This window comes from Phoca vitulina, unplaced genomic scaffold, assembly GCF_004348235.1.
Source record: "Phoca vitulina isolate PV1807 unplaced genomic scaffold, GSC_HSeal_1.0 scaffold9, whole genome shotgun sequence".
NCBI classification, from domain to species: Eukaryota; Metazoa; Chordata; class Mammalia; order Carnivora; family Phocidae; genus Phoca; species Phoca vitulina.
The window spans coordinates 51,679,797-51,704,847 of record NW_022589712.1 but is presented as its reverse complement, the minus strand read 5'-3'; the positions used below and the strand labels follow the sequence as shown (position 1 = coordinate 51,704,847).

At 44.1% G+C, this 25,051-nt stretch overlaps 1 protein-coding gene across 3 annotated transcripts in view; it reads left to right on the top strand.

Annotated features, from left to right (window-relative positions):
* FOXO3 (forkhead box O3) overlaps positions 1 to 21,877 on the top strand; it is a 125,120-nt gene extending 103,243 nt beyond the window's left edge. For all 3 annotated transcript variants that reach the window (XM_032408118.1, XM_032408116.1, XM_032408117.1), the window contains exons 3-4: positions 3,063 to 4,498; positions 17,067 to 21,877. In XM_032408118.1, the coding sequence (XP_032264009.1) occupies positions 3,063 to 4,463 (1,401 nt within the window). In that variant the 3' untranslated portion in view covers positions 4,464 to 4,498; positions 17,067 to 21,877. The remainder of the gene's footprint in view (positions 1 to 3,062; positions 4,499 to 17,066) is intronic.
* Positions 21,878 to 25,051: the final 3,174 nt, after the last annotated feature.

Sequence of the window (25,051 nt, the reverse complement as noted above, 5' to 3'; positions counted from 1 at the left end):
TCGGCGGGGAGTCTGCTTCTCCCTCTGACCCTCCCCCCTCTCATGTGCTCTCTCTCTCCTCTCATCCTCTCTCTCAAATAAATAAATAAAATCTTTAAAAAAATAAAAAATAAAAAATGTATATATTGTTGGGCATCTGGATGGCGCAGTTGGTTAAGCGTCCAACTGTTGATTTTGGCTCAGGTCATGATTTCAGGGTCCTGGGATTGAGCCCTTCGTCGGGCTCAGCGCTCAGTGGGGAGTCTGCTTGAGATTCTCTCTCTCCCTCTCCCCCTCCCCCGCTCATGTTTTTTCTCTCTCTCTCTCTAAAATAAATATCTTTTAAAAAATATGTATTGTTCCCTAAGTGCTTTTAATTTTTATTTTTTTTAAATTTTATTTATTTGAGAGCACACACGTGCGTGCATGTGCACGCACGAGCGGGGGGTGGGGGCAGAGGGAGAGGGAGAAGCAGACTCTGCTGAGCAGGGAACCCAAATGGGGACTCAATCCCAGGACCCTGAGATCATGACCTGAGCCGAAGGCAGATGCTTAACCGACTAAGCCACCCAAGCGCCCCTCCTAAGTGCTTTCTAAGGGGGGAGGTAACCCAGTACATAAGATTGGTCATTGTTAATCCTAGATGTTGATATGAACTCTTTCCAAAATCTAGAGCTAAGTGGGCTGGCCAGGGTTGCACATTGCTCCCACAGAGCTTCAGAACCTTCCTGTTTTTTCACCAAGAAGTTTGAGTTTAAGTTTTTTATTTAATAGATCTAGTCATCTGAGTACTCAGATAGTAGAACCACCTTGCACTTACCTGCATTTTGAGCCCTGCAGAGTGAATTTCAAGAGCATGCTTCATATCTGATTTATAAAGTATTTTGCTTTTTAAAGAAATGTGATTTCTGAACCATTAGTAGAGATGCCATTATTCTTTCAAAAACCATGAAAGGGAATCAGAGTATATAGTCTCCTGGGCAACATTTGTCTCATCAGATACTCAGCATAGCATATTCCCTGTTTTTTTCTCTCAAATGTGTCTTTATGGCCATCATAGAAATGCCAACATATGACCCATGGTTGCAAATGTTCATTGCCCAACCTGAGCTGTAGGCCCTCCTTGCTGGGAACATAAATATGGGAAACACAGGTTATTTGCTTATGGTAAAATCCTGCTGATTTTCTGTGTTCTAAAAACATTCTGGGGGAACACATGTATTTGCATCTTCTACATAAATACAGTTAGTGATTGCCAATTTTTTAAAAACTATGGTAACTTTTAGGATTGTATTTAATATACAGCATCAGGAAATACCTTTTGTCTTTAACTTGCAAATAAAAACTCATCTGGCCTGTAGGTGCTGTTGCAGATGTGGAGAATACCATCAGCTCCTCTCTTTTACTGCACATGAGGCATTTTACAGATTAGAATGAGGCCACATCAGGTGATGAGCTCTCTCCACCATGTGTACTGTGTGTTCTATAATAGCAATGAAAACACCCTGACTTGGTAGCATGACCGGTTCCTGAAGTATATTATCATATATCATTCTTACATCATCCCTGTCAGGGAGGGATGGTTTGGATGTTGTTATGGCTATAATGAAGATAGAGAAGTAAAGTTGTTGCCTACAGATTAAATGATTTGTTCAAGGTCACATGGTTGATCAGTGGCAGAGATAGGAGTGGATCTGGGTCATCCCAGCCAACCAGGCTTATCTACCAAGCCAAGAGGAGGATCTTGCAAGATGGCTGCAATTGTTAGGATTTTGAAGATATTTTGCCCTATTTCTTTCTTTCTTTTTTTTTTACCCTTTAATATAGAGTAGTTTTAGATATACAGAAAAGTTGTAAAACTAGTACAGAGAGTTCTCGTATACCCAACATCAATTTTCCCCTATTGTTAACATCTTACCTTAATCTAAGGTTTGGTTCATTTGTCACAACTAATGAACCAATACTGATACATTATTATTAACTGAAGTCCATATTTTATTCAGATTTCCTTCATTTTTACCTAATGTCCTTTTTCTGTTCCAGCATCCCATCCAGGATACACATTACATTTAATCATCATTCTTCCTTAGGTTCCTCATGGGTCTGACAGGTTCGAGGAACACTGAACAGGCAGGCATTTTTTTAAATGTCCCTTAATTGGAATTTTTCTGATGTTTTTCTCATAATTAGACTGGTGTGATGGGTTTTAGAAGGAAGACTACAAAAGAGGGTGCCATTTTCATCACATCAAGAATGCATATTATCAACATGACTTAGCCTTACTGATGTTGACCTTGATCACCTGAGATAGTGTTTGTGTCTCCACTGTAAAGTTACTTTTTCCCCTCCTTTCCATGCTGTACTCTTTGGAAGGAAGTTACTATGCTCAGATCATTGCCTTGAGGGGGGTATCTATATAAATTATTTGGAATTGTTCTGAATGGAAGACTTGCCTATTTCTGTCAACTCAGCAAATCCTACTCTACCATTTTTTTCTCATGCCTGTTGGACAGGTGTGAAATTATGGCAAGAAGAGGTGGAGTCATAGAAGGGATCGGTAACAATTTACACCAGTTCTGAGTTTATAGACGTGGTTAAGAAAAGGTAGATGCTGCCTTAAACTAGTGGAGGAGGGAACCATAAGAGAATAAAATGGCCCCCCAAGTGATTAATTACCCTTAGAGAGCCAGGGAGGTTTGTTGCAAAGTGCAGGGAGGGAGTGCTGTGGTAATAAATTATAAGTGTGAACTTCAGTATAGGAAATAGAATTATAGAAGGGACAACAAAATTTAGGAGTTTGGGGAAAACAACATCATTGAGCTTTACACATGTCCAGCATCTCCTGGATATGAAACCATCTCCCACCTCCTAAATACTAAACTTGGCCATTTACAGTGTTGTCATTGAATTCCAACCTGGGTGGGGGGGCATATCATACAAATGTTTGTCTTTTTTTTTTTTTTTAAACCTCCAAAGTTAAGGAGTCCCCCAGCCCCGAAATGAGTCTGATTAACTACCTCTTCTGGGTGCCTAAGTTTTGGACCCTTTTGTCTCATATTCTGCATTTTCCTTTCTCTCTGCAGAACTCTATCCGGCACAACCTATCACTGCACAGCCGGTTCATGCGGGTCCAGAATGAGGGGACCGGCAAGAGCTCTTGGTGGATCATCAACCCTGATGGGGGAAAGAGCGGGAAGGCACCCCGGCGGCGGGCTGTGTCCATGGACAACAGCAACAAGTATACCAAGAGCCGTGGCCGTGCAGCCAAGAAGAAGGCAGCCCTGCAGACAGCCCCTGAGTCAGCAGATGACAGTCCCTCCCAGCTCACCAAGTGGCCTGGCAGCCCCACGTCACGCAGCAGTGATGAGCTGGATGCGTGGACGGACTTCCGCTCACGCACCAATTCCAATGCCAGCACCGTCAGCGGCCGCCTGTCACCCATCTTGGCGAGCACAGAGTTGGATGACGTCCAGGATGATGATGCACCACTCTCCCCCATGCTCTACAGCAGCTCCGCTAGCCTCTCACCCTCTGTAAGTAAGCCATGCACGGTGGAGCTACCACGGCTGACCGACATGGCGGGCACCATGAATCTGAATGATGGCCTGTCTGACAACCTCATGGATGACCTGCTGGATAACATCACCCTCCCATCATCCCAGCCATCGCCCACTGGAGGGCTCATGCAGCGGAGCTCTAGCTTCCCATATACTACCAAGGGCTCTGGCCTGGGTTCTCCAACTGGCTCCTTTAACAGCACAGTGTTTGGACCCTCGTCTCTGAATTCCCTGCGCCAGTCTCCCATGCAGACCATCCAAGAGAACAAGCCAGCTACCTTCTCTTCCATGTCACACTATGGCAACCAGACACTCCAGGACCTGCTCACTTCAGACTCACTCAGCCACAGCGATGTCATGATGACCCAGTCGGACCCCTTGATGTCTCAGGCCAGCACCGCTGTGTCTGCCCAGAACTCCCGCCGGAACGTGATGCTTCGAAATGACCCAATGATGTCCTTTGCCGCCCAGCCTAACCAGGGGAGTTTGGTCAATCAGAACTTGCTCCACCACCAGCACCAAACCCAGGGCGCTCTCGGTGGCAGCCGTGCCTTGTCGAATTCTGTCAGCAACATGGGCTTGAGCGACTCCAGCAGCCTTGGGTCAGTTAAACACCAGCAACAGTCTTCTGTCAGCCAGTCTATGCAAACCCTCTCGGACTCTCTCTCAGGCTCCTCCTTGTACTCAACTAGTGCAAACCTTCCCGTCATGGGCCATGAGAAGTTCCCCAGCGACTTGGACCTGGACATGTTCAATGGGAGCTTGGAATGTGACATGGAGTCCATTATCCGTAGCGAACTCATGGATGCTGATGGGTTGGATTTTAATTTTGATTCCCTCATCTCCACACAGAATGTTGTTGGTTTGAACGTGGGGAACTTCACTGGTGCTAAGCAGGCCTCATCTCAGAGCTGGGTGCCAGGCTGAAGGATCACTGAGGAAAGGGGAAGTGGGCAAAGCAGGTCAGTGCCCAATGCTATGGCATTTAATAACAAAGTGGGGATGATGGGGGGGGGGAGGCTGACTTTTATTTACTTTGAACTTTACTCCACATTGAGAAATTGAGAACCACGGAGCAGTGGTACACAGTAACGTGGCTCCCAGCCATTTCATCTCCACGTCAAACAGGGCCATCAGGTGCCCCTCCCCACAATTTGCTGACAGCTCAGGAATTTTACTGCGAGTAAAAAGAACATACACACATTCAGAGATTTCATTCTTCTTTGTATCCAGTCACCCTCGCTTACCCATGACACAGGTCTCCCTACTTGATGGATGGATGAGGATAGAATGGAAGGGGAGGGAGGGGGACCTTAGGTCACACAAACTTCAAAGTTAAGGACCCAACCAGAGGACCTTCTTAGCCTCTCAAGTCCACCATTACCATTGTCGATCTTCGATGTTATGGTTTCTTCATCTTTTTCCAGTAAAGTAACAATTTGCAGGTACTTCTAATTTAACTGTAGAATATATATTCTGGACTCCTTCATGCATGACTATTTCCACCAAAAGCAAGATCTGTTAGATTCTTCACCATAGTACTAATTGTCTTTATTGGTTAGTGTTCAGCTTTTACACATTTAAAAGAGCAAAAGAATTAAATTGAAAACAGTTTTTATGTGAGAGAGAAAGAGAGCAGTTGCTCATGTGCTTCTTGTTCCCCGAAGTCTAAGTGAGGTCAGGTTCCAAACAGTGACATGGGTTGGGAATGGGAGCAGAGATTTTCTAAATTGTGGCATTTTAATACTGTTGGAACCAGAAAGATCACACATGATGTGATAAGAAAAATACTTTACTGGAATCAGAAATCAAGGGTTCAGTTCCACTTCTGCTACTTTCTGGCTGCTATCAGGAGTGTGTCACTTAGCCTCTGAGCCTCAATTTCCAGTTTTATAAAATGAGAATAATCACCCCCTTGTCACTTCTTGGGGTTATTATAAGAATCAAATGCACTGAAGTATGTGAAAGTGCTTTGTAAAACTGCAGTGGGCTGAAATATGTATAGTGTAATTAGGTAAACATAACTGACTGACAGATGAGTAAGCAGGGAGCCCAGAGAGGTTAAGTAGTTTGCCAAAGGTCACACAGCTGGACCCAGAATCCGTCTTTCTTGAATGTCTTGAACTGTGATAGTTTTCCCTAATTTTCTCTAGGTAGAAAAAAATAGGAAGCGCTCTGAACTGGAGCCAGTGGAGCAGATAATACACAGGCTTGCCCTGAAACTCTCCTTAAGAAGTAAGGTGAGCACTGGGGTATTCTGACAGGTTCGTACCCCCAGACCTTACCCATGTTCAAAGACTCTGTTCTGTGCCCCAGCTCCTCTTTTAAAAACATCTCGGCAAGCCTCTTATATCCTTCTTTAAATGGTGTAAAGGGGAAATGGGATTCAAAGCCATTAAAACCTGAGCCTTGTTTAACCCTCTGCCCCTGGGAAGGAATTACAAGGGTCTCCTATGGTGAGCTCAGTGCAGTTCACGGGGTAGTTGTAGAAAGGGGAATGTCAAGAGTGTTGTGATGCTAAAGCTTCTCAGCTTCCCAGGCATAAGCAGGCCCCTAATGGAACTCAGACATCTGTTTTCAGTCACTTAATAGCCCTTGAGATGGTAAAAAGACTGTAATGGAAGCTAAATAGGGTGACACGCTTGCATGCCAGCCAGTTCAGTCCCATACCAGAACTCAGACTGGTGAAGAGTGGCCTTGAGAAATATAGATATTTGGCTTTTAGAAGAATAAATAGTTTGTCTTCCTTTAAGAAGTGGAATGTGATTGTGGCTTCTAATGACCCAAGTAAGTTTTAATTTTGGTGTAGTTGTAAGGAGGCTACTTTCTAATTCATTGAGAAGAGGTAGTTCAGAAGGAAACGTACTATCAATTCTTACCTACTTTTTCAATGTAGTGCAATAGCAGACCTTTCTTGTGTATGTATACTTCTGAAAGATTATATAAAAATATTTTGAGGGAGATGTAAATACATTTTAAGGCATATTTAATGAATTATTATTTGGATGATAAAGAACTACTTTTGGGATAATGCATTTTATTATTATGCCCTAATGTTCTCAGAACATTTTGGGGAGATTGTTTTGAGAAGATATTTCTTCATTTAAGAATGAAAAGTCACCAAAATTTCCTGAAGGTAAACCAGCTCAGTGTGATCAGAGCAAGAGAAGAAACATCCTAAAGACGACAGGGGCTTTGAGGGAGTCTGGTGTCTGAGTTTAGGATTTCCATATTGCTTTGGAATGAATTACTCCTCTAACCAGCCAGGAGCACAAATGTCCTGAAGTATATTCTTTACTTTTAAACTTGTGACTCTCCTAAATTTGCAAAACCGGCCTGAGGTCACCACCTCAGACCTCCCTTCTCCCAAATTGAGCACCCCAGCTTCCCAAGACATTTTTGGTTTGGCTTTTTTTTTTTCTCACTAGTAGTCATGGTATTCTCCAGACTCACTTCCTGGCCTAACAGAAGGTCATGTGACCCTAAATTAGAGCCCTCTGGTTGTGGAGTTAATGGAGCAGCTCTGTCCAGTTGATAGACAGTCTTGCTAGAGAGCTGTGGAGAGGTGCTCCTCTGGAGGGCTGGGTGTTTCACACACGTCATTCATCTTAGACCATGTGTAAAATCCTTTGACCTATGTGGAAAAGAAAAAAAAATAACCATACCTTTTTATGAGTGCCAGCTACTGGGGTGTGAAGGGCACTGTCTTCTCTCCTACAGCCTGGTGCACATACTTGCAAGTTGGCAGCAGAGATGTTGTGAGCTGGTGTTGTTGCAAGGCCAAGCTCCCAGCAAGCCCTCCTGTGTCTGATGTGTGTCTCCTCAGAGGGCGGGCAGCCTCAGTCTCACTGTTGTTTTGAGGTCAAAAGATGCCTAAGTTCACAAGTTCTTTCATTCATCTTCATCTTTTTGGCATTTGGAGACCCCATTAGGGAGCAGCCCCGTATTTAGTTTTAAACTACTTTGCGATAAAGATTGGAAGACATCAACCAGAAAAGGCCCAGCTGGAGAGCGGAGGTATAGTTCTCTCCCTGCTTCTGCACATCACCAGTGAGTCTCTCACAATAGTAGGCTTCTCATCTGTCAGATGAGGATAGAATCATAGAGTTTCAAAAGTGCATAGTAGATGTAATTTTAAACCCGAAACCTAACATTCTGTCTGTGAAGTGGCCCTAGTAAGAGATACGTGATGGTACAGAATTATAAAGAAACTGGTGTACTAGTGTGGGAATGTCAGGATCTAGTGTTGGAGGCCATTTATGTTATGGAGTTTATGTTTAGGCTACTTTCCAAAAGGAGCAAATTTTTGATACTTGTTGAACTGATATCTGAATGCTCTGATTCTGTTATGTATTCATGCTGGGGAATAGGACTAATTCTAACCAAATACAGGCAATGTAGGCTATTTGTATCATGTTTTTTTCTTGTTGTAGATATTTCTGTGTTACGCAGTGTAACGTATGATAAGTATGAATCTGTAAGTATTGCATGGAGAATATACTCTGTTACTTGCACTTGGGGCTGTAGTCTTAGTCTGTGGTTACAATATGCCGTCTCAAGAATTCTGCATTTGCAGGGATCTTTATTCTTTCTTACCTTAAAAAAGCCTGAAGTCTGAACTGTCATTCGTTGAGAATGGCTGTCCGGATCTTTTTAGTGTTGACAACAGTAAAGGAAAATTGACAACAGCTGTGAAGGGGTTTTCTATGCAGAGGCTGGTACACTCCTTACACACATTCTTTTCCCTAGAAAGCAGTGATATCCAGCACTGAGGCTGCTCCTCTGGGGCACAGGGACAGAGCCTGAGTGACTCTCACTTCAAGCAGTTGCATTTATAAATGGCTTTCTGCAAGGTCTCTTTGGCCACAGAGCTTATATGGAGCATGAATAAATGGGGTGAAAATCACCTGAATTACTACTGGGAATTCTTGTAAACTTTAAGCTTCCGTTAAATGCTTCTTTTTCCAGGGTTCATAATGCTCAATATTCAGCATCTCATAAATAACGTTTTCTCAAGTAAAGTCTTCCCCCAGGTGCCACCTGTGCTTCTCACAGTCTGCCCTTTCTTTATAGAGATGGGAGAAAGGGGCTTGTCGGGATCTACCTCTGTGCTGTCAGTGGAGAGATGGGCTAGGGTTCCGCCTTGTTCCTGGGGCAGATGGAAGGATGTTTGCGGACTGCTTGCTTTTCCTGACTTGGTGATGCATGTTCTAACACTGGATTTTCATTCCAAGTGGAGATTCCCCACCTCATAAGAGACATCATCCACTTCACCCTGGTTTTGTGGATGTGTTCGTTTGATGTAAAAACATTGCTTTCCCCCATCTTCCAAATTGTTTTGAAGTTTAAAGTTCGAAAAACTAAAATTAATTAAAATTTTTTGAAAATTAGTGTGACACTTCTGATATTTAGAGGTCCCATAAGTGTTTCTCAGTGTTCCACAGAATACTAGATCCTCAAGGTATTATGGGTATTAAGTAGAAAATGCATTCTTTTTTAAATTTTATTTTATTTTATGTTATGTTAATCACCATACAGTACATCATTAGTTTTTGATATAGTGTTCCATGATTCATTGTTTTGAAAATGCATTCTGTGGTCAAATAAGTTTGAGGAATACCATGTTAAACAAAGTGAAATAGGGTTGTTGCCAGTCGGGCTTCTCAGAGCCTTAAAATTAATACATGTTATGAACCTTCTAGTATAGGATTGCAATATTTCCTAAATTTATTTGATATCTTGAGTCAAATCCTTTTTGATCAAGAAACCATAGGACCCATGTTCTAAGGAAACCCCTAAAGACATGAACCAGCCACTCACTTCAGCTCGCTGTCACTGGGGTTCTGCTGTGGTGGGAACCGTGGGTTTAAAAAGCCTGCCCTACAACCCACTCCAAGTTAAGTATCATCTGTGTGGTAGGGCAGAGGAGCTGTGGGATTTTGTAGCAGAAGGCTGCCATTTTCATGGCTATGTGTCAGAGTTAAGTCACTCATCTCCCTCAGTCTCAGTTTACTTATCTGTGAAATGGGGTTAAAATGGAGACCTACCCCACAGAGCTCTTATATGGGTTAATGTCCTTTGGCAACTTTTAAAGAGCTACTTAATGTTTATTGTTACTGACAGTGGCTCCAGAGGTTAATACAGAATCAGGGAGGCAGCCAAGCCAATCTTACACTGTTGGCAGAAAGAACAAGTACTTTCCTCAATAAACTAGAATGAGTCTGGTTTCTTTTTATTAAAAAGGTATAGCGGTTGGCTGTTGTGTGAAACTTTGGATGCCCCCTAGAAGTCCTGCCTACCAATTTGGAGGTACCCATGAGAGAAACTATTGTTTCACGAACAGGGCACTTCTGACATAGATGGAATGAGGAGGTTTGTGTGTGGTATCCAGAGTATTCCCTTAGCATCTTTAAAGGATTGCCTGAGAAGTCCTAGCTGTCTGGCTTCAGCTTTCCTTGGGGTGTCAGTCAGTACCCAAAAGGCTGGTAGCACTTTGCGGAGGGAACAGCCTCCCCCTGCCCCTTCTCTGCTCCCTTTTAGTGTAGCCTCTTCCTGCTGGTAGGGAGCCTAGAAATCTGATCTTGCCCTTCTCACTGCCAGCCCATCCCAAGCCGCAGAAATAAAGCAGAGAAATAAAGAGCTGTTCCAGCCCCCCTAGGGCTCTCTTGAGAGCTGAAAGTTGCCACACAATAAATAGCCTGGTGCTGGCAGTGATCTGGCCATGGACACCCCCACCCCTGGGGCCGGTGGTTTACCCCCTTACTGGCTAATGTGACACAGTTTGGGATTCAGAACATGTGGTCACTGTGCCCTTAAGATCTCTTCCAACTGTAAGTTCAGTGAAAACCCAGAGAAAATGGGCTGTTCTTCCCCAGGAGCTCTCCTCCCAAAGAAGCAGGACCAGCCTTGGAACTGAAACGGTCCACTTCCTGCAGAACTGCGCGCTTGGGTGCAGCTCTTGTGCTTTGCTTTTCTTCCCCAGTAATAGATGTGGACCGTACTCTATAATTCTAGATTTCCTGTTCTTTTTAATAACCTCTTTTTGGCTAAAATCTATGATATTCATTTATTAAACGAGAATTACTTAGTCATGGAAGCCTCAGAAGGTAATCCCAGTGTTTCCGGAGGATAAAACGTTAATTGCCAGTCTTGGTTTGATTGAAGGTTTGCGTATCAGGATGTCTTCTCTCTCCCTCCTCCCCTCCCCTTCTTCCTCTGTCTCTTTCTCTCTGATGAAAGAAGTCTGGATCATAAGATTTTCTTTCTTTCTTTCTTTTTTTTTTTTTTAAGTATTCATGTCTGTGTGGAGTGTTTGACTCCTTAAGGAAATTTAATGGCCAAGAAGAGAAGGCCAGAGGTTCTGAGGTTGAAATTTTAAATTAATTTCCAGTGGGTCTCCATGTATATGTTGCCACTGTAATTAATTGGAACTTTGATTGGTCATTTGTATGTTCAGAAATGATCAGAAAGCAATACAGCCCAACATACCTACAGATATGGTAGAAGGTGTCCCTTATGCCTGCTGCCTGAATGCCTCAAGCCAAAGCACTCTCTGTCCAGCTCGTTCAGTTCAGGTCGCCTGCTGGCTGGGCTAGGGGACCCCATGGAAGGGAGCTCCAGGCGCTTAACCAGGCTGAGCAGGGACATGAGGGCCTCCCATACCTCACTCCTGGAGTCTGCACTCCTGGCCAGGCTGCTCAGGGCGGTCCTTTGTCAGTCTTGGAGCCACCCCTGAGACCCTCCTTTCAGTTCCCTTCTTGGTTTCCTTCTTCTGCTGCACTGGTAGAATTGTTGCTTCTTGGCCACCACCTGAGTCACCTGCATGTCCTGGTCTTACCTTACAGGTGGATGAGTGGTTTGGTCTATTTGTGGAACTAAAACAGCTGATTCTGTGTTTTCAGTTTCAGAATCACTTGTGGAAAAATTAGATGGTCTTCAAAACCCTGTATATCTAAAGCAGGAAAAGAAGACTTTGGAGACCCTTTTCTTCTGTAGCTGGTTGTGGAGCCCTTAGATGGGCTGGCACACTAGACCTACACTTGCAGTCCCAAGTCCCAGGGATGCAGTGCGTCCCCAGCCTGAGGAGGTGGCTGCGCACTCGCAATCATCTCCTCCCCCCGCCAGTAAATGCAGTGAAGAGTCACACAGGCAAACATAAACATGTGATATTCGGGTCACGGTTTATGGCTCTACACATTTCTTCCTGTACAGTTCCCTCTTGTTTGTAAGTGGTGAATCACTAAAGCAGTGATAGCAATCTGAGAGTTAAGAGTAGCAAGACTGTTAATTTTGGTCCTTGTAATAAAGGATGTGTATGGTAGGATATACAGAAAAGATGGGAGAAGGTAAATATTAAATACTTTTTTAAGTTTTTAAATTAATTTTTAAAAATCTTATTAGTTGAGGGGCACCTGGGTGGCTCATTCAGTTGAGCATCTGACTCTTGATTTTGGGTCAGGTCATGAGCTCAGGGTTGTGAGACCGAGCCCTGTGTCAGGCTCCGAGCTCAGAGGGGAGTTGGCTTGAGATTTCTCTCCTTCTCTTTCTGCCTCCCCCCACCCCAACCCGCCCACTCCCGCGTGCACACGTGTGCGCACATTCTCTCTCTCTCAAATAAACCTTTAAAAAAAAGGCATCTGTGCCTATGGACTACATTTCCTAGAAACTTGACTTTCCTTTACTGAGGCTCCTCAAACTGAATACAAATTTGGCTTCCAGCCTGGCCAAAACCTCCATACCTATCCTGTTTCCCTCATCAACTATTCCGTATCTAAAGTGGCAAGTTGACAGCATTTGTCAAAATGTATTTTTATAGAGCTGCACCACCTCATTCCCCTTCTCTGGCAGTCCTGGAGGATGGCACTGTTTGGCCAGCATTGCAGGCCGAGAGCTAGATTTTCATCTGTCAGGCGCCTGCTGCCACAGTGACCACTGGGCTGGCTTTCCCGTGCTTCTGTAAGTCTTTGTCTCCCGTTCCAACCTGGGAGATACTGAAAAATTACCAAATTAAGCTGAAGTGGTGTACCCATTAGGTGTTTTCTTGAGCTGTTCCATGTTTTGGCTGTGAAGATGGACTCCAAGGGAACTGCTGCCATTTTGGCGCTCCAGAATTAGATCCACAGAAATGCCGTTTTTCCTGGGGTGACACCAGCTCCAAAAGCCTAGGTGGATGGTGGCAAATGGTTGTGGCTCGTGATGGATTGGGTGTCCCGGAGATCCCTCTGGGAGCAAAGCAGGGATGGTGGCAGGCAGGCATTTCTTTGCTCTCTCCTCAGGGGTGGAAACATTCATAGTCTGAAGCCCACACCTGTTCTCTGAACTCCACATGAGGTTTCCCTGTCAGATCGAGTGAACATTGATTCATTTCCTTTTCTGTCCTAAATGTTCCATATTTAGTCCCCAGCTTGTCCTGGGGATTGCAGGTTTGGCCTAAATTATCTTTATGTTTAAAGAGTAAGGAAAATTGGTGTTTCACTTTAATTTTGTGTTTCAGGCAGTCGTCTTCCAAACATCTTTTGTTTTAGCTAGGAAAGCAGTGGATAACCTTCATGGATTTGTGGATGTGAGAGTTTCATGCTACTGGCTTGTTTTCCTTCTGTGTCATATTTGGTATTAGGGTCCTATTCCTTTCCTCTGTGCCAAGAAGATAAAAACACTGCTGAGAAATCCACGTTTGTCACAGTGGAGTTAAGTTGTGGGAGGACAGCAGTAGGAACTTTTATGTTTTATTCCCAGATTAAAGTTGATTGGGGTTGTTATGTTTTGTGTAGAGTTTTTTGGAGGCGTTGCCCTTTCTTAGAACATCATGTGATTTAGTGGTGATAATTAGGCAGAAACTTGTCTTCCCTACAGATGCCAAGATTATAGAGGGACTTACTCTCACCAGAGACCAGATGACAGCATCCATAGATATTTTTAGAATAGGTCTCATCATTTGGCTTCCCCATTTCATTTCCCTTGTATCAACAGTCTGATTTCAAACTTATTTATTGGGCACAGGGGGGAAGAGAGGGGACCGTCTCCCCATTAATGAAAGTCACTGATGGGACAGGACAACATTTTTTTTTTTTTAGGGCACTTTCATATTTATTGTTAGTTGGCCTATTGCCTAGTAACTGCAAAGTGATAGCTGTAATTCCCTTCAGCTGTATGCTTCCTTTTCCTTCCAAATGTTTTGCTTAAATCTGATGTGTTCTTAAACTTAGAATCAGCATCAGCATACTTAAACATCTTATTTTAAACAATGTAAAGAATGGGAGAGCTTCATTGAAACCCACCACACCTGTACCCAACCTAAGTATCATTAAATTCCCAGCTCAGTAGCTGGTGTCATCATTTAAAGTGCTCCCTCTATTCTTTCCGTCATTGATGGAGTCAGATAAACATGTGCAAACAGAGTCACCAAAGAATGGCTAAAAATCTAAGGCAGATAAGGAGCTGTGTTCTTTGTGACTCTTTTTAATCATAAGGTCTTCCTAGTGAATGGTGATTCTGGTGTTTCTTTTAAAGAAGAATGCTTGTATTTCTCTTCAACATTTATCTGATTTCTTTATATTTTTACAATATTTTATAATGTATTTGCTTTCTATCACAGAGAAAACAGGTCACCTTTCTGTCCTGTGGAGTGGGATTTCCTCATTACATTTGTCCTTGTCAGAGCTGCCTCGGAACTGGGCCTCTCCTTTCCTGGCTCCCTTCTAAGCACACAAAGTTTCCCTTGCAGGCTGAGAGGCATGGCCTGGGAGACCCCCAGGGAGTGCCGGGACTTAGTGCCACAGGGGGCCCCACGCTCATTCTGCAGAAATGGAAGGAGTCCTGATCAGTGCATCTCCTTTTGAAAGATGGTGTTCCCTGAAGATTCTGGGCCTTTTGATGAGGGAATGTTTATTTGGCCTGGGGATTGTTGTTGGCTCAGTGTGGGCCTCCTGCCCCTGGTTTCAGGGCTGATGCCCTGTTCTGCTTAGAATGATGCCATGTGGGGGGTTATAGGTGCCCTCTGCCTCCTTTCCTCCGATGCTGACCCAGCTCCAGCATAGGAGCAGGCTGCATGCTCTGCCTCTGTACTTGGGGAATGAAGTGTGTCACCTTCCCAGTATGCACTGGTTTCCATGGCTGAATAATTAATACCGGAGGGAACCAGGATGGGGTCTGAATTAGGTAGTGCTTTACAGCTTCTCTCTTGGCACCTGGGGAGTATAGTCCTTGATGACTAATCGCATAGTGATGTTAGATTGTGGTTTATTAAGTGTTACTGGGAAGGAAAAAACTGAATACCCTTCTAAAGAACCATGTCTGTACCCTTATCCATTCACTCCTCGGGGGTTCCAGGTAGAGTAGCGAGAATAGCACTGGCTGGCTCTAGGAGGCTAAATTCTTCACAGATACTTAGATCTGGTATCTGTTTTAGCTGCCTTTTTTTTTTTTTTTTTTTAAGTAACCTCTACACCCAGTGTGGAGCTTGAACTCACAACCCCGAGATCAAGGGTCACATGCTCCACTGACTGAGCCAGCCAGGTTGCCCCGCTGAGCAAGGAGCCCAATGCAGGACTCGATCCCAGGACCCTGAGATAATGACCCAAGCCGAAGGCAGGTGCTCAACCAACTCAGCCACCCCTGTTTTAGCTTTTTCTTGCTCTGAAGCCAACAAGTCCAGGATAATATTGTCTGGTACCTTTACAAAGCAAAAAAAAATCCATCAGCTGGGGAAATTAAATACCGGGGATGGGTGGGGGACAAGGGGCCTTTTTTCCTTCTTTATTGTTGCTGCCTCTGATAAAACCCCTAAGTGCTTCTGTTTGGAGCTGTAGCAAGGGTAATTGTGACCATGGTTCTGCATCATTACCAATACTAAGCCCTGCTGTCTTTATGAATATTGGTAGTGAAAGGTAAGATTGCCAGCCAGCCCAGCCATAGAAGAGACTGAAGTCGTAAGTACATTTGTGAAAATTCCAAATGAACCTATGATAATATCTGGTCTAAAGAGTGGAAAGCAGATGTGTAACGTATATGTGAGCTTACTGGTGCACATTTCATGACTTGCTTACCTTCTCTGATGAGAAGATGGTGTGAACTCACCTTGCTTCCCTCCTACTTCTCTATCCATTTCTTGGCCTAGAGCCATTTTTTCCCTGTGGTGACGGCTGACACTGTCTCCGTAAACCAAGGGTCTTACGTCCTGAGGTCTGTTTTGTTAATTCCTTTATTTATTTTTTTTAAGATTTTATTTATTTGACAGAGAGACAGCGAGAGAGGGAACACAAGCAGGGGGAGTGGGAGAGGGAGAAGCAGGCTTCCCGCAGAGCAGGGAGCCCGATGCGGGGCTCGATCCCAGGACCCTGGGATCATGAGCTGAGCCGAAGACAGACGCTTAACGACTGAGCCACCCAGGCGCCCCTGTTTTGTTAATTCTTTTAGCTACATCTCTGTGAGTATACTTTTTTTAGTCCTTTAACTTTTCTGGGCTCAGAGGTCTCAGGAAGTCTGCTCAGACATGTAAATTCAGATGGTCTGAGAGGACCCCTTTTGTGCCTCACCATTGAAGACTATTGAAGGCAAAATAATAATAAATTGTTAACTGTTAAAGAGATGTTTTGTGGGAGGGTTTCTTGGCCATATGTGTGTGTTAGATAATTTTTTTCTCTGCAGACCTTTAATATTAAAAAAAAAAAAATTCCCACACATCCCATTTAGAGATAACTTACTCCTTTAATTAAAGCAAGGGAAGTCAAGATGATCTCCATCCAGCAGTGCAGACTGAGTAAGCCTTTGTGGAAAATGGCCATTTCAACTCCCCTGGTATTGATGGTAAACAAGGTCGGTTAGTCCATATAGCCAGTGGGAGAGAACCAGAAAGGCATAGGCTGGTCTGCTTAGGGTGACCAACTTTTCTTGTTTCAGCTTGAAAGTTCCATGTCCCAGGATACCCCTCAATCCAGAAGTCTAGAGCAAAATCCCATCTGCACCCTGACTTACTTAACTTACTTAAAAGGGCTGACTAATGGGGCACCTGGGTGGCTCAGTCAGTTAAGCGTCTGACTCTTGGTTTTAGCTCAGGTCATGATCTCAGAGTCATGAGATTGAGCCCTACATTGGGCTCTGCACTCAGCATGGAGTCAACTTCTTTTCTTCTCCCTCTGCCCCCTCTCACCCATCACGTGTGCGTGCACACGCACTCTCAAATCAGTCAATCAATCAATCTTAGAGATATTAAAAAAAAGAAAGGGCCTACTAAAACACCCCTAACTTGCTTTCTTTTTAACCTCCCAAGATGAATGACCTCATTTCCTCTAGGCTTTTTCAACTTGAGAGCATCTTGTAATCAAGCCCAGAAATACGGTAAGTAGTCTCCATGCTTTGTCCTTAGGTTTTCAGACCTTTGAAGCTAGTGTAGCAAAACAGCTTTCCTGTGAGTACCCTTAGTTCGGAGGTGAGGTGAGGAGACAGGAGGCTGGTGAAGTATGACCCGGAGGTGCCTACAATTGCTTTTTGAATGTCCTTAATCATCTTTGGTTTTCTTTTCTCCTCCTGCAGACCCTCAAACTGACACAAGACCTACAGAGAAACCCTTTGCCAAATCTGCTCTCAGCAAGTGGACAGTGATACCGTTTACAGCTTAACACCTTTGTGAATCCCGCACCATTTTCCTAACCCAGCAGAGACTGTTAAAGGCCCCTTACCCCGGGTGAAGCACTTACCCTTGGAACAGAACTCTCTATATAAAGTATGCAAAATCTTCCTTGTACAGGGTGATGAGCCACCTGCCAGCGAAGGACAGCACCCTGTCAGCACCACCCACCCTTGTTCAGAGCACACCGTGAGCTCCTGTTGGCGATTCTGTGGCGTATTCATATCATGATGGTTTATGGGATGTTTTAAGTGTCATTTTTGTGTTTGTTTTCCTTTGACTTTCTGAGTTTTTCACATGCATTAACTTGCAGTATTTTTATGTTAAAATGTTAATCATCCTTCCCCTGGCAAATTTAAAAACAGAAGGAAAATGTTGTACCAGTTACTATTTCTAGCTTTGGGCATCACAAGCATTTGAGCCCTTGGAACTCCATAAACTAACAAATTACATAAACCAGAGGGGGATTTTCTTTCTTCTTTTGTTTGGTAGAAAACTATGCTTTTCTAAAACCTGAACAATGGCACAACTGTTTGCCGTGCGCACCAGTCCAGGACTGACCCCTGCATAGGCCCAACGAATGGAGTGCTGCATGCGACCCAGTGTGTTTTCGTTCTGAGTGAGGGGCCTGGGGGGGGCGGGGAGAGACCCCCAGCACCTGGTCTGCAGTTGCCAGAGCAGTCGGGCCTCTGGTCTCCTGGCATTATCCTCAGCTGATGCAGTGAATAGTGATGGTATGCTGGTTAGAAATTAGGATCTTTTCAAGAAAGAAGTCAGCTCAGCTGCCCACTCATTGCCAAATGCCACTAAAGGATTTAGTTTTAAGGAGAAAAGAAAAAGAAAAGTAGTCCTGTTTTGCTTTGCAGAAGAAATGAACTTACAGGTGAGCATTAAGCCTATAGTGAGAAATGTGTGAAAAGTACAAACCAGAGTCACTATTTTCCTAAAATACCCTTGATTATTTTCAGCCTTGCTGTGTATAATCGGATCTACTAGACATGTATGAGTGAGAGGCAATAGCATACAAACTGATTTTTATATATATACACACACACAATCTATATATATAAAAGCTTAGATTGTGATTGTACAAGTGACACAATGGAAGTACAAGATAGGGCAGTTTTGACATTTTTTTTCCCTCCACCTTTCTGCTTCTATGGATTTCATTTTGTTTTGTTTTCAAAAAGTTATGGTGCTGTATAGGTGCTTTCTGTTGAACCTGGAAAGTGGGATTATATTAGTTACCCTCTTTGGTAGGCAGAATAGTTGGGAACACCTTAGGTACATATGAAAGACTGGTGTAATGAAGCTCTGATTAGCACAGCATATGCATACTTCTCCAAAGTGATATATGAAGACTCTTTTCTTTGCATAAAAAGCATTAGGTATATAAATGTATAAATAAATTTTATCATGTACAGTACAAAAATGGAACATTCTGCATGGACGTTAGGAATACAGGCTAGTATTTCAGCACAGACTTCCCTGCATGAGTTCTCGCTGACGCTTGCACCGTGCAGTGGGCACTGACTCCCTCCCACCAACACAGACGTGCCACCCGACCCCTGCACCTACCACCGGCCACCAGGGGACCCCTTGTGCACCTTCACTTCATAATTCCTCTGGGGGTGATAATGGTGGTGATAACAGCTCCTAGCATAATGAAAGTTCCATTTGGTATTGTCACACATCTCTCCCGCCTCGCTTGGGTTGTCATGTTTGAGTGATGGCCCTGTTGATTTCACCCTGCCTTTTACTGAATCTGTAAATTGTCATGCAATTGTGGTTATAGTAGGCCTGTAGCGTATTGCCTTTTCTAAACTGCTACACGTTTATAATCTTCATTTTAAAAGTATGTATAATTTTTAAAAATATGTATTCTATTCACGTGGTCTGCTTGTCAGTGAGACAGACTTTTGCTTACTGTATTCTTTATAATAATGCTAGCCACTTCCTTGACTCTTTGGTAGTCCCCTGCACGCAAGAACTGTCCAGTATCACTGAAAGGAGGCTGCCCGTCTGGGTTCCTAGGTGATGCTGCCCTGGTGGGGGTGCCGATGGGACTCAGCTGCAGCAGCCGCAGGGAGGGAAAGGTGAAGGGAGGTCAGATACGAGGAGAACCCGGAGTGCTTACAGCATGAGGGCCCTGAGAATTTCTCTCCTGAACTCAAAAAAACAGCAAACTAACAAAATAGCTAATTTGCCTTTGCAGTTTTATAGACCCTGGGAGCTACTTTGGGAGTAAGAAAAGCAACTCTCAAATATGTTTCAACTTTAAAATGTTGACTTCTTTTCAGACATGTGGCATCTCATTCTCCTTTTTTCTCAGTGTTTGTTAAATTTCAGGCAGAATGTCTTACAAAATGTCCTAGAACCAGATTATAATTTAATTGAAAACAGCTGAGGGAGGGACAGAGGAGGTCTGAGAGCAGGGCAGCCACAGAGCACATCAGGAAAATGGAGGGGGAGGGGTGCTTTGACTTTGTTGGGTTTTTTGTTTCTTAATAATGCAAATAGCATCTACTTGTAGAGCATTGTGGAGAGCTGAGGTCAGGACAAAGTTGAGTGCCAGCGTCAGTTTTGGGAGGGAGCTGGAATAGTTAGGCCCATCCAGGATCACAGCAGCACCACTCTCAGCCTTGGCCACTGCTGGCTGACTGTCCACCCAGAGGCCCGACACCCCCCCCCCCCCACCCCTCACCCCCGCACTCGCCAGGTTCTGCGGTGGCCAGACAGGGCAGAGGTGCAGCCTAAGACCTCCGCCTCTTACACTGAGACTCTGCTCTCAGGAAGGGCCAACTGTTGGCCGCCGTGTGGAGTTCTCATTGTCATGGGTCCCTCACAGTAAGTTTTCTGATCTGGAGCATCTGGGTGGAATACTTCGCCTCCAGGGGCCTGGCAGCTGTAATGTTTGCATCCTGATGAGAACTATTCCAGGTTATCTTCAGCCTCTAAATAAGCTGCTCTAGGGAGCCGTCCACTTTTAATGGGAAATTAGAAGAGTAACTAATGTTGAAAACATGACATGCACTCTTGGGTTCTGTTCTCTCTTCAGGCTCCAGCACCAGATACCTTGTACCAAAGTTAGAAAAGAGCTTTATCATCAGCCTTCTCTGTCCTGGTGTGAGAGCTGCCTGCCAGGTTCAGCTCACCCATTAACTGTGAATGAAGCTGAGCTCGATCTACTTTATTGCATCCTCTGCAATAGGATGATTGCTGAAACATAGATTTTTTAAAAATTTCAGAAGTTTGTCTTTCCTGTTAACGGGAGGATTGTGCAAGTGGACAGTGATACTGTAACACACACGTGTGATACAAGATGGGCTGTGTGTGTGTGTGTGTGTGTGTGTGTGGTGTTGAGTTTGGGTATTCTGTGTGTGGCACTTGAGCACCCTGAGGGGAGGACCTCACGACTCACAGCTCAGGACAGCTCTGCCCAGTCTCAGGGTGCCCTTTCAGGTGGCTTCCGATCTTGTTGAAGACAGTAGGGACAGACTTGGCCTACACCCAGTGGACCCCGCTTATGGAAAGAGGACTGTTGGAATCTCTTGGGGAGACTGTCAAGAGTAAAGCGGTCAGACAGCCAGTCCTGTGTCATGTGCTAATGCCATGGGCTGCTAAAGGGAAATGGGAATGTCACCCTTTCTCTCTGAACGCAGAAGCAAAACCCTGATAGCTCTAACTCTGATTTCCTTTTTCTTGATGTATTTGGGGAACATGTATGATTAGGCATACTGTTGTATTTTTTGACTTAGCAGAGTTTTTTGTAGAAATGCAATCACTGGCAAAGAGGTACGAAAAAGCCAGCCTGTCCTGAAGACTGGGGGCAGCAGGGGCAGTGAGGGGATAGTGAAGGCCTTGCGAAATCCTGTCTGCACACGAGATCTTAACGCAGACGCCCAAGGAACTGAAAAGAGTATATCCTATTTGATCTAAATCTTTGGTGGATAACATTTTATGCAGTTTGAATGAATGAAATATTTTCCTCTTGTTTAATTTTGTGTGTATTCTTCTTTGATGAATGATTGGTTCTGAGGCCTCTGCCACACTCCAGAATTATTTGTGTGGCTGCTTTTAAAAAACTATGTGTATGATCACTTATTTCTCTAAAATTATCTCATTGCCTGGCAATCAGTCTTCTCGCGTATACTTGTCCTAGCACATTATGTACACAGGAAATGTAAACAGATGTGAAGGAGGACCAGAAAAATAAGTTAATATTAAAAAAATATATTGTGCGTTTTGGCTTCACATGTTTAACTTTTTTTAAGAAAAAAAAGTTGCATGAATGGAAAAAAAAATCTGTATACAGTATCTGTAAAATTGTCTTACCTGTTTCAATTTCTTGCTCATGCCCCATTCAAACTAGAATTAAATATGGTGCATGGCCATATTCAAACACCTAAGAGTCCAGCAGTTGGTACTTTGGTTTGAAGCACCTCATCCTTTCTTTCCAAGCGAACACTATCATATTGCATTCTTGCTGAGGATTTTGTCCAACCATATGTTGCCATGAATTAACTCTACCACCTCTCTTCTCAAGAATCAAAACCAGTTTGATTTGGGAATCTTCCCCTTTCCAAATGAAATAGAGATGCAGTACTTAACTTTTCTTGGTGTTTGTAGATATTGCCTTGTGTATTCCATTTAAAACCATAATCTAGTTTGTAAAAGAGATGGTGACGCATGTAAATAAAGCATCCGTGACACTCTGTCTCACTCCAAGAAGTCTTTTGTTCTCCCTTCCCCTTTAACTCCAGATGTGAAAGGGCTGCATTTCTGTCAAGGTCTTCCTGTGGAATGACTTCACAGGCTGGGACAGGCACAAAGCTGAGAGCCTCTGTCATGAGCTCTCTAAACCGAATGATCTAGCAAACTTTCTCTCCAGCCAACTTGTGAGCTCCACAGACAACCAGTTTAATAAAAGCAGATCAGATCTATGGCCTTGTTCATGGTGGCTGATAGTCACTTTGGTGTGCATGGTGTCATGTTGCCCAGGTGGGGCTTTTAGGTAGGGAAGCCGGATTTAGACTCTCTGCCTTCGCTGAGTGTCAGAGATTTTGACCTATCAAAACTTTGGCCCTAATAAGGTCCCCCTCATGTGAGTGCCGTGGATGAACATCGGTCATCGACAGAGCCCTCCTGCATATTGAAAATTAGGCACAATATTTCAGGCCTCTGGTGGCAACAGCATAAATATTTCCTCCGTGTGTTCATTTAGGGCCTCTCAGGAGAAACTCCACCCTATTGTAAAACTATCCCTCATAGCCTGGGTGGTATTTTTCATTTTAATAGACGTAGACATTATTCCGCTTTTAGAAACTCCCCAGTATTGGGTTCAAAGTCCCAAGGAACATGATGGACTCATTTCAGATCAAGTGAGTAAATATTTTAAAGTTTGCCCTTTGGAAAAAAAATAATAAAGTTTGCCCTTTGAGATAAATTTTATATTGGTGGAGCGTCATGCTTTCCTAAGTTGTCCTTTCCATGGTTTTAATTACCTATGACGGTAAAACCTCACCATCTTCTACACCAAAGCCAACTGGGAGAAGGTATTCCATTTGAGATTGCTTCTCAGTTTTCATTTTGTTTCCCAAAAGATTAAAGATGGAAACCTAATACTAGTTATCATAAGATTCTCAATAGAGCCTTCTCCCAAACCAAGTAAAAATTCAACCAAAAACTAATTAAAGTTAATGATCAACAATTACTAAGTCAAGTGTGGCAGTGGGCCAGACACTGATGAGCACCAGAAGAACCAGGACCTGGCCATCAACAGATGAATGGATAAAGAAGATGTGGTATATATATACAATGGAATATTATGCAGCCATCAAAAGGAATAAGATCTTGCCATTTGCAATGACGTGGATGGAACTGGAGGGTATTATGCTGAGCGAAATAAGTCAAACAGAGAAAGACATGTATCATATGACCTCACTGATATGAGGAATTCTTAATCTCAGGAAACAAACTGAGGGTTGCTGGAGTGGGGGGTGGGGTGGGAGGGATGGGGTGACTGGGTGATGGACACTGGGGAGGGTATGTGTTCTGGTAAGCGCTGTGAATTGTGCAAGACTGTTGAATCTCAGATCTGTACCTCTGAAACAAATAATGCAATATATGTTAAGAAAGAAAAAAAGAAGAAGAATGTAGCAGGAGGGGAAGAATGAAGGGGGGGAAATCGGAGGGGGAGAAGAACCATGAGAGACAATGGACTCTGAAAAACAAACTGAGGGTTCTAGAGGGGAGGGGGTTGGGAGGATGGGTTAGCCTGGTGATGGGTATTGAGGAGGGCACGTTCTGCATGGAGCACTGGGTGTTATGCACAAACAATGAATCATGGAACACTATATCTAAAACTAATGATGTAATGTATGGGGATTAACATAACAATAAAAAAATTAAAAAAAAAAAAAAAAAGAACCAGGACCTGGGCCCTGCCCCCATGAGTTTATATTCTAGGTGTAAGTGTCTGCTCCACTTTGAGGAATAAAGGGCTAACTCTTGCTGACTCCCTGCTTCAGCTTCTTGTTTAGAAGAGGAAGAATTTGGACTAATCTCTGTAACACCTTAGGGATTTGATTTTGCAAATAAAATTCAAGTAATGAGGGCAAACCTTTAAGCTAGCAAATCTGACCTGCGTCAACCCAGTCACCCATAACACAGCTAGAGTACAGGGCTGAAAGGTAAAGGAAGGTAGACTTCAGAACCACTGTCTTCACTCTCTCCCAGCACAGCCAGGCCCCTGGGACATGGAAAAGTAGGGAGATGGCTCTGGGGTAAGGGTAGGCAATGAGGGGGGGAGCGTGGCCAGGGGAGCATGTTGGAAGTGTGGGGGTAAAAAAAGGAGCATTCAGAAGGAGACCCACCCTAGCTCTGCTTTTATCTCCATCTAAGAGAAGCAACGGTGCTGGGTCTGAGGACTAGACACCTGTGGAACTGGAGGAAAAGGAGGCCCTCCCCTGGATTTTCCTAATTTGAATGTTAAGAGAGGAAAGCCATCAGCAATATATAAGACCTGAGAAAAGATCGTGCGTGTGTGGTTCTGCCTAGTGTCTGTTATGTAATAATGGCTCGAACCTGCATTTTTGCCTGCCTTCTCTGAGGACTTTCTAGAAACACTACAAACATGCCCACTCCCACTCAGGGAAGAAAAATGTCGACGCCCTTCTTATATTGACACAGGACCTCCTCTGAATCCCACCTTCATCCATCTCAGCAGCACCTACTATGGGCAGGCACGGTCTTTGTCCCAGACAGATGGGCGTGAAGGGGCTGAAGTGAAATGTAGGGCTGATGGCATGAGTTCTTGTGTGGATGAATCCTACCAACGCTACTAAAGGTATGATGGGACAGAGGAAGTAAAGCTGTGGGAGCCCAGAGGAAGGGAACGTTTGAGGGGAAAGGCAGAAATGGGTTGGGTTTTCTAGCTCAAGTGAAGAATCGCAGGGACAGAGGTGGCAGGAAAGATTGGAACATACCTGGGAAACAGTGAGTAGTGGACTTATTTGGGGCTTAAAGAGCTCAAAGAAGATCAGTGAGAAGTCAGGCAAGAAAAGTGGGCTGCCAGAAAATTCCAGAACAGTGGCTTGGACTCTGATAGTGGAATGGGAAGAGAGCAGGGCAGGGAGCTGTTTTGAGTGGGCCTTGAGAAAGGGCACACTGTGGGAGGTGGATCCTAGGAGGAAGATGTTGAGGAAACGAGAAGTCATGATTTTTCTGGAACTATTTTCACAACATGCTACCCACAGAAAATGATGACGTGTATTGCCTACTGGGATGACAGAGGAAGCTGCTCCTGGTCCCAGGTCTCTGACAGCCACAGGCCCTAGAAGCTGCCCCAAGGGCTGACAGATCAATAGCTCTCGGCATCCTTGTGACTTTG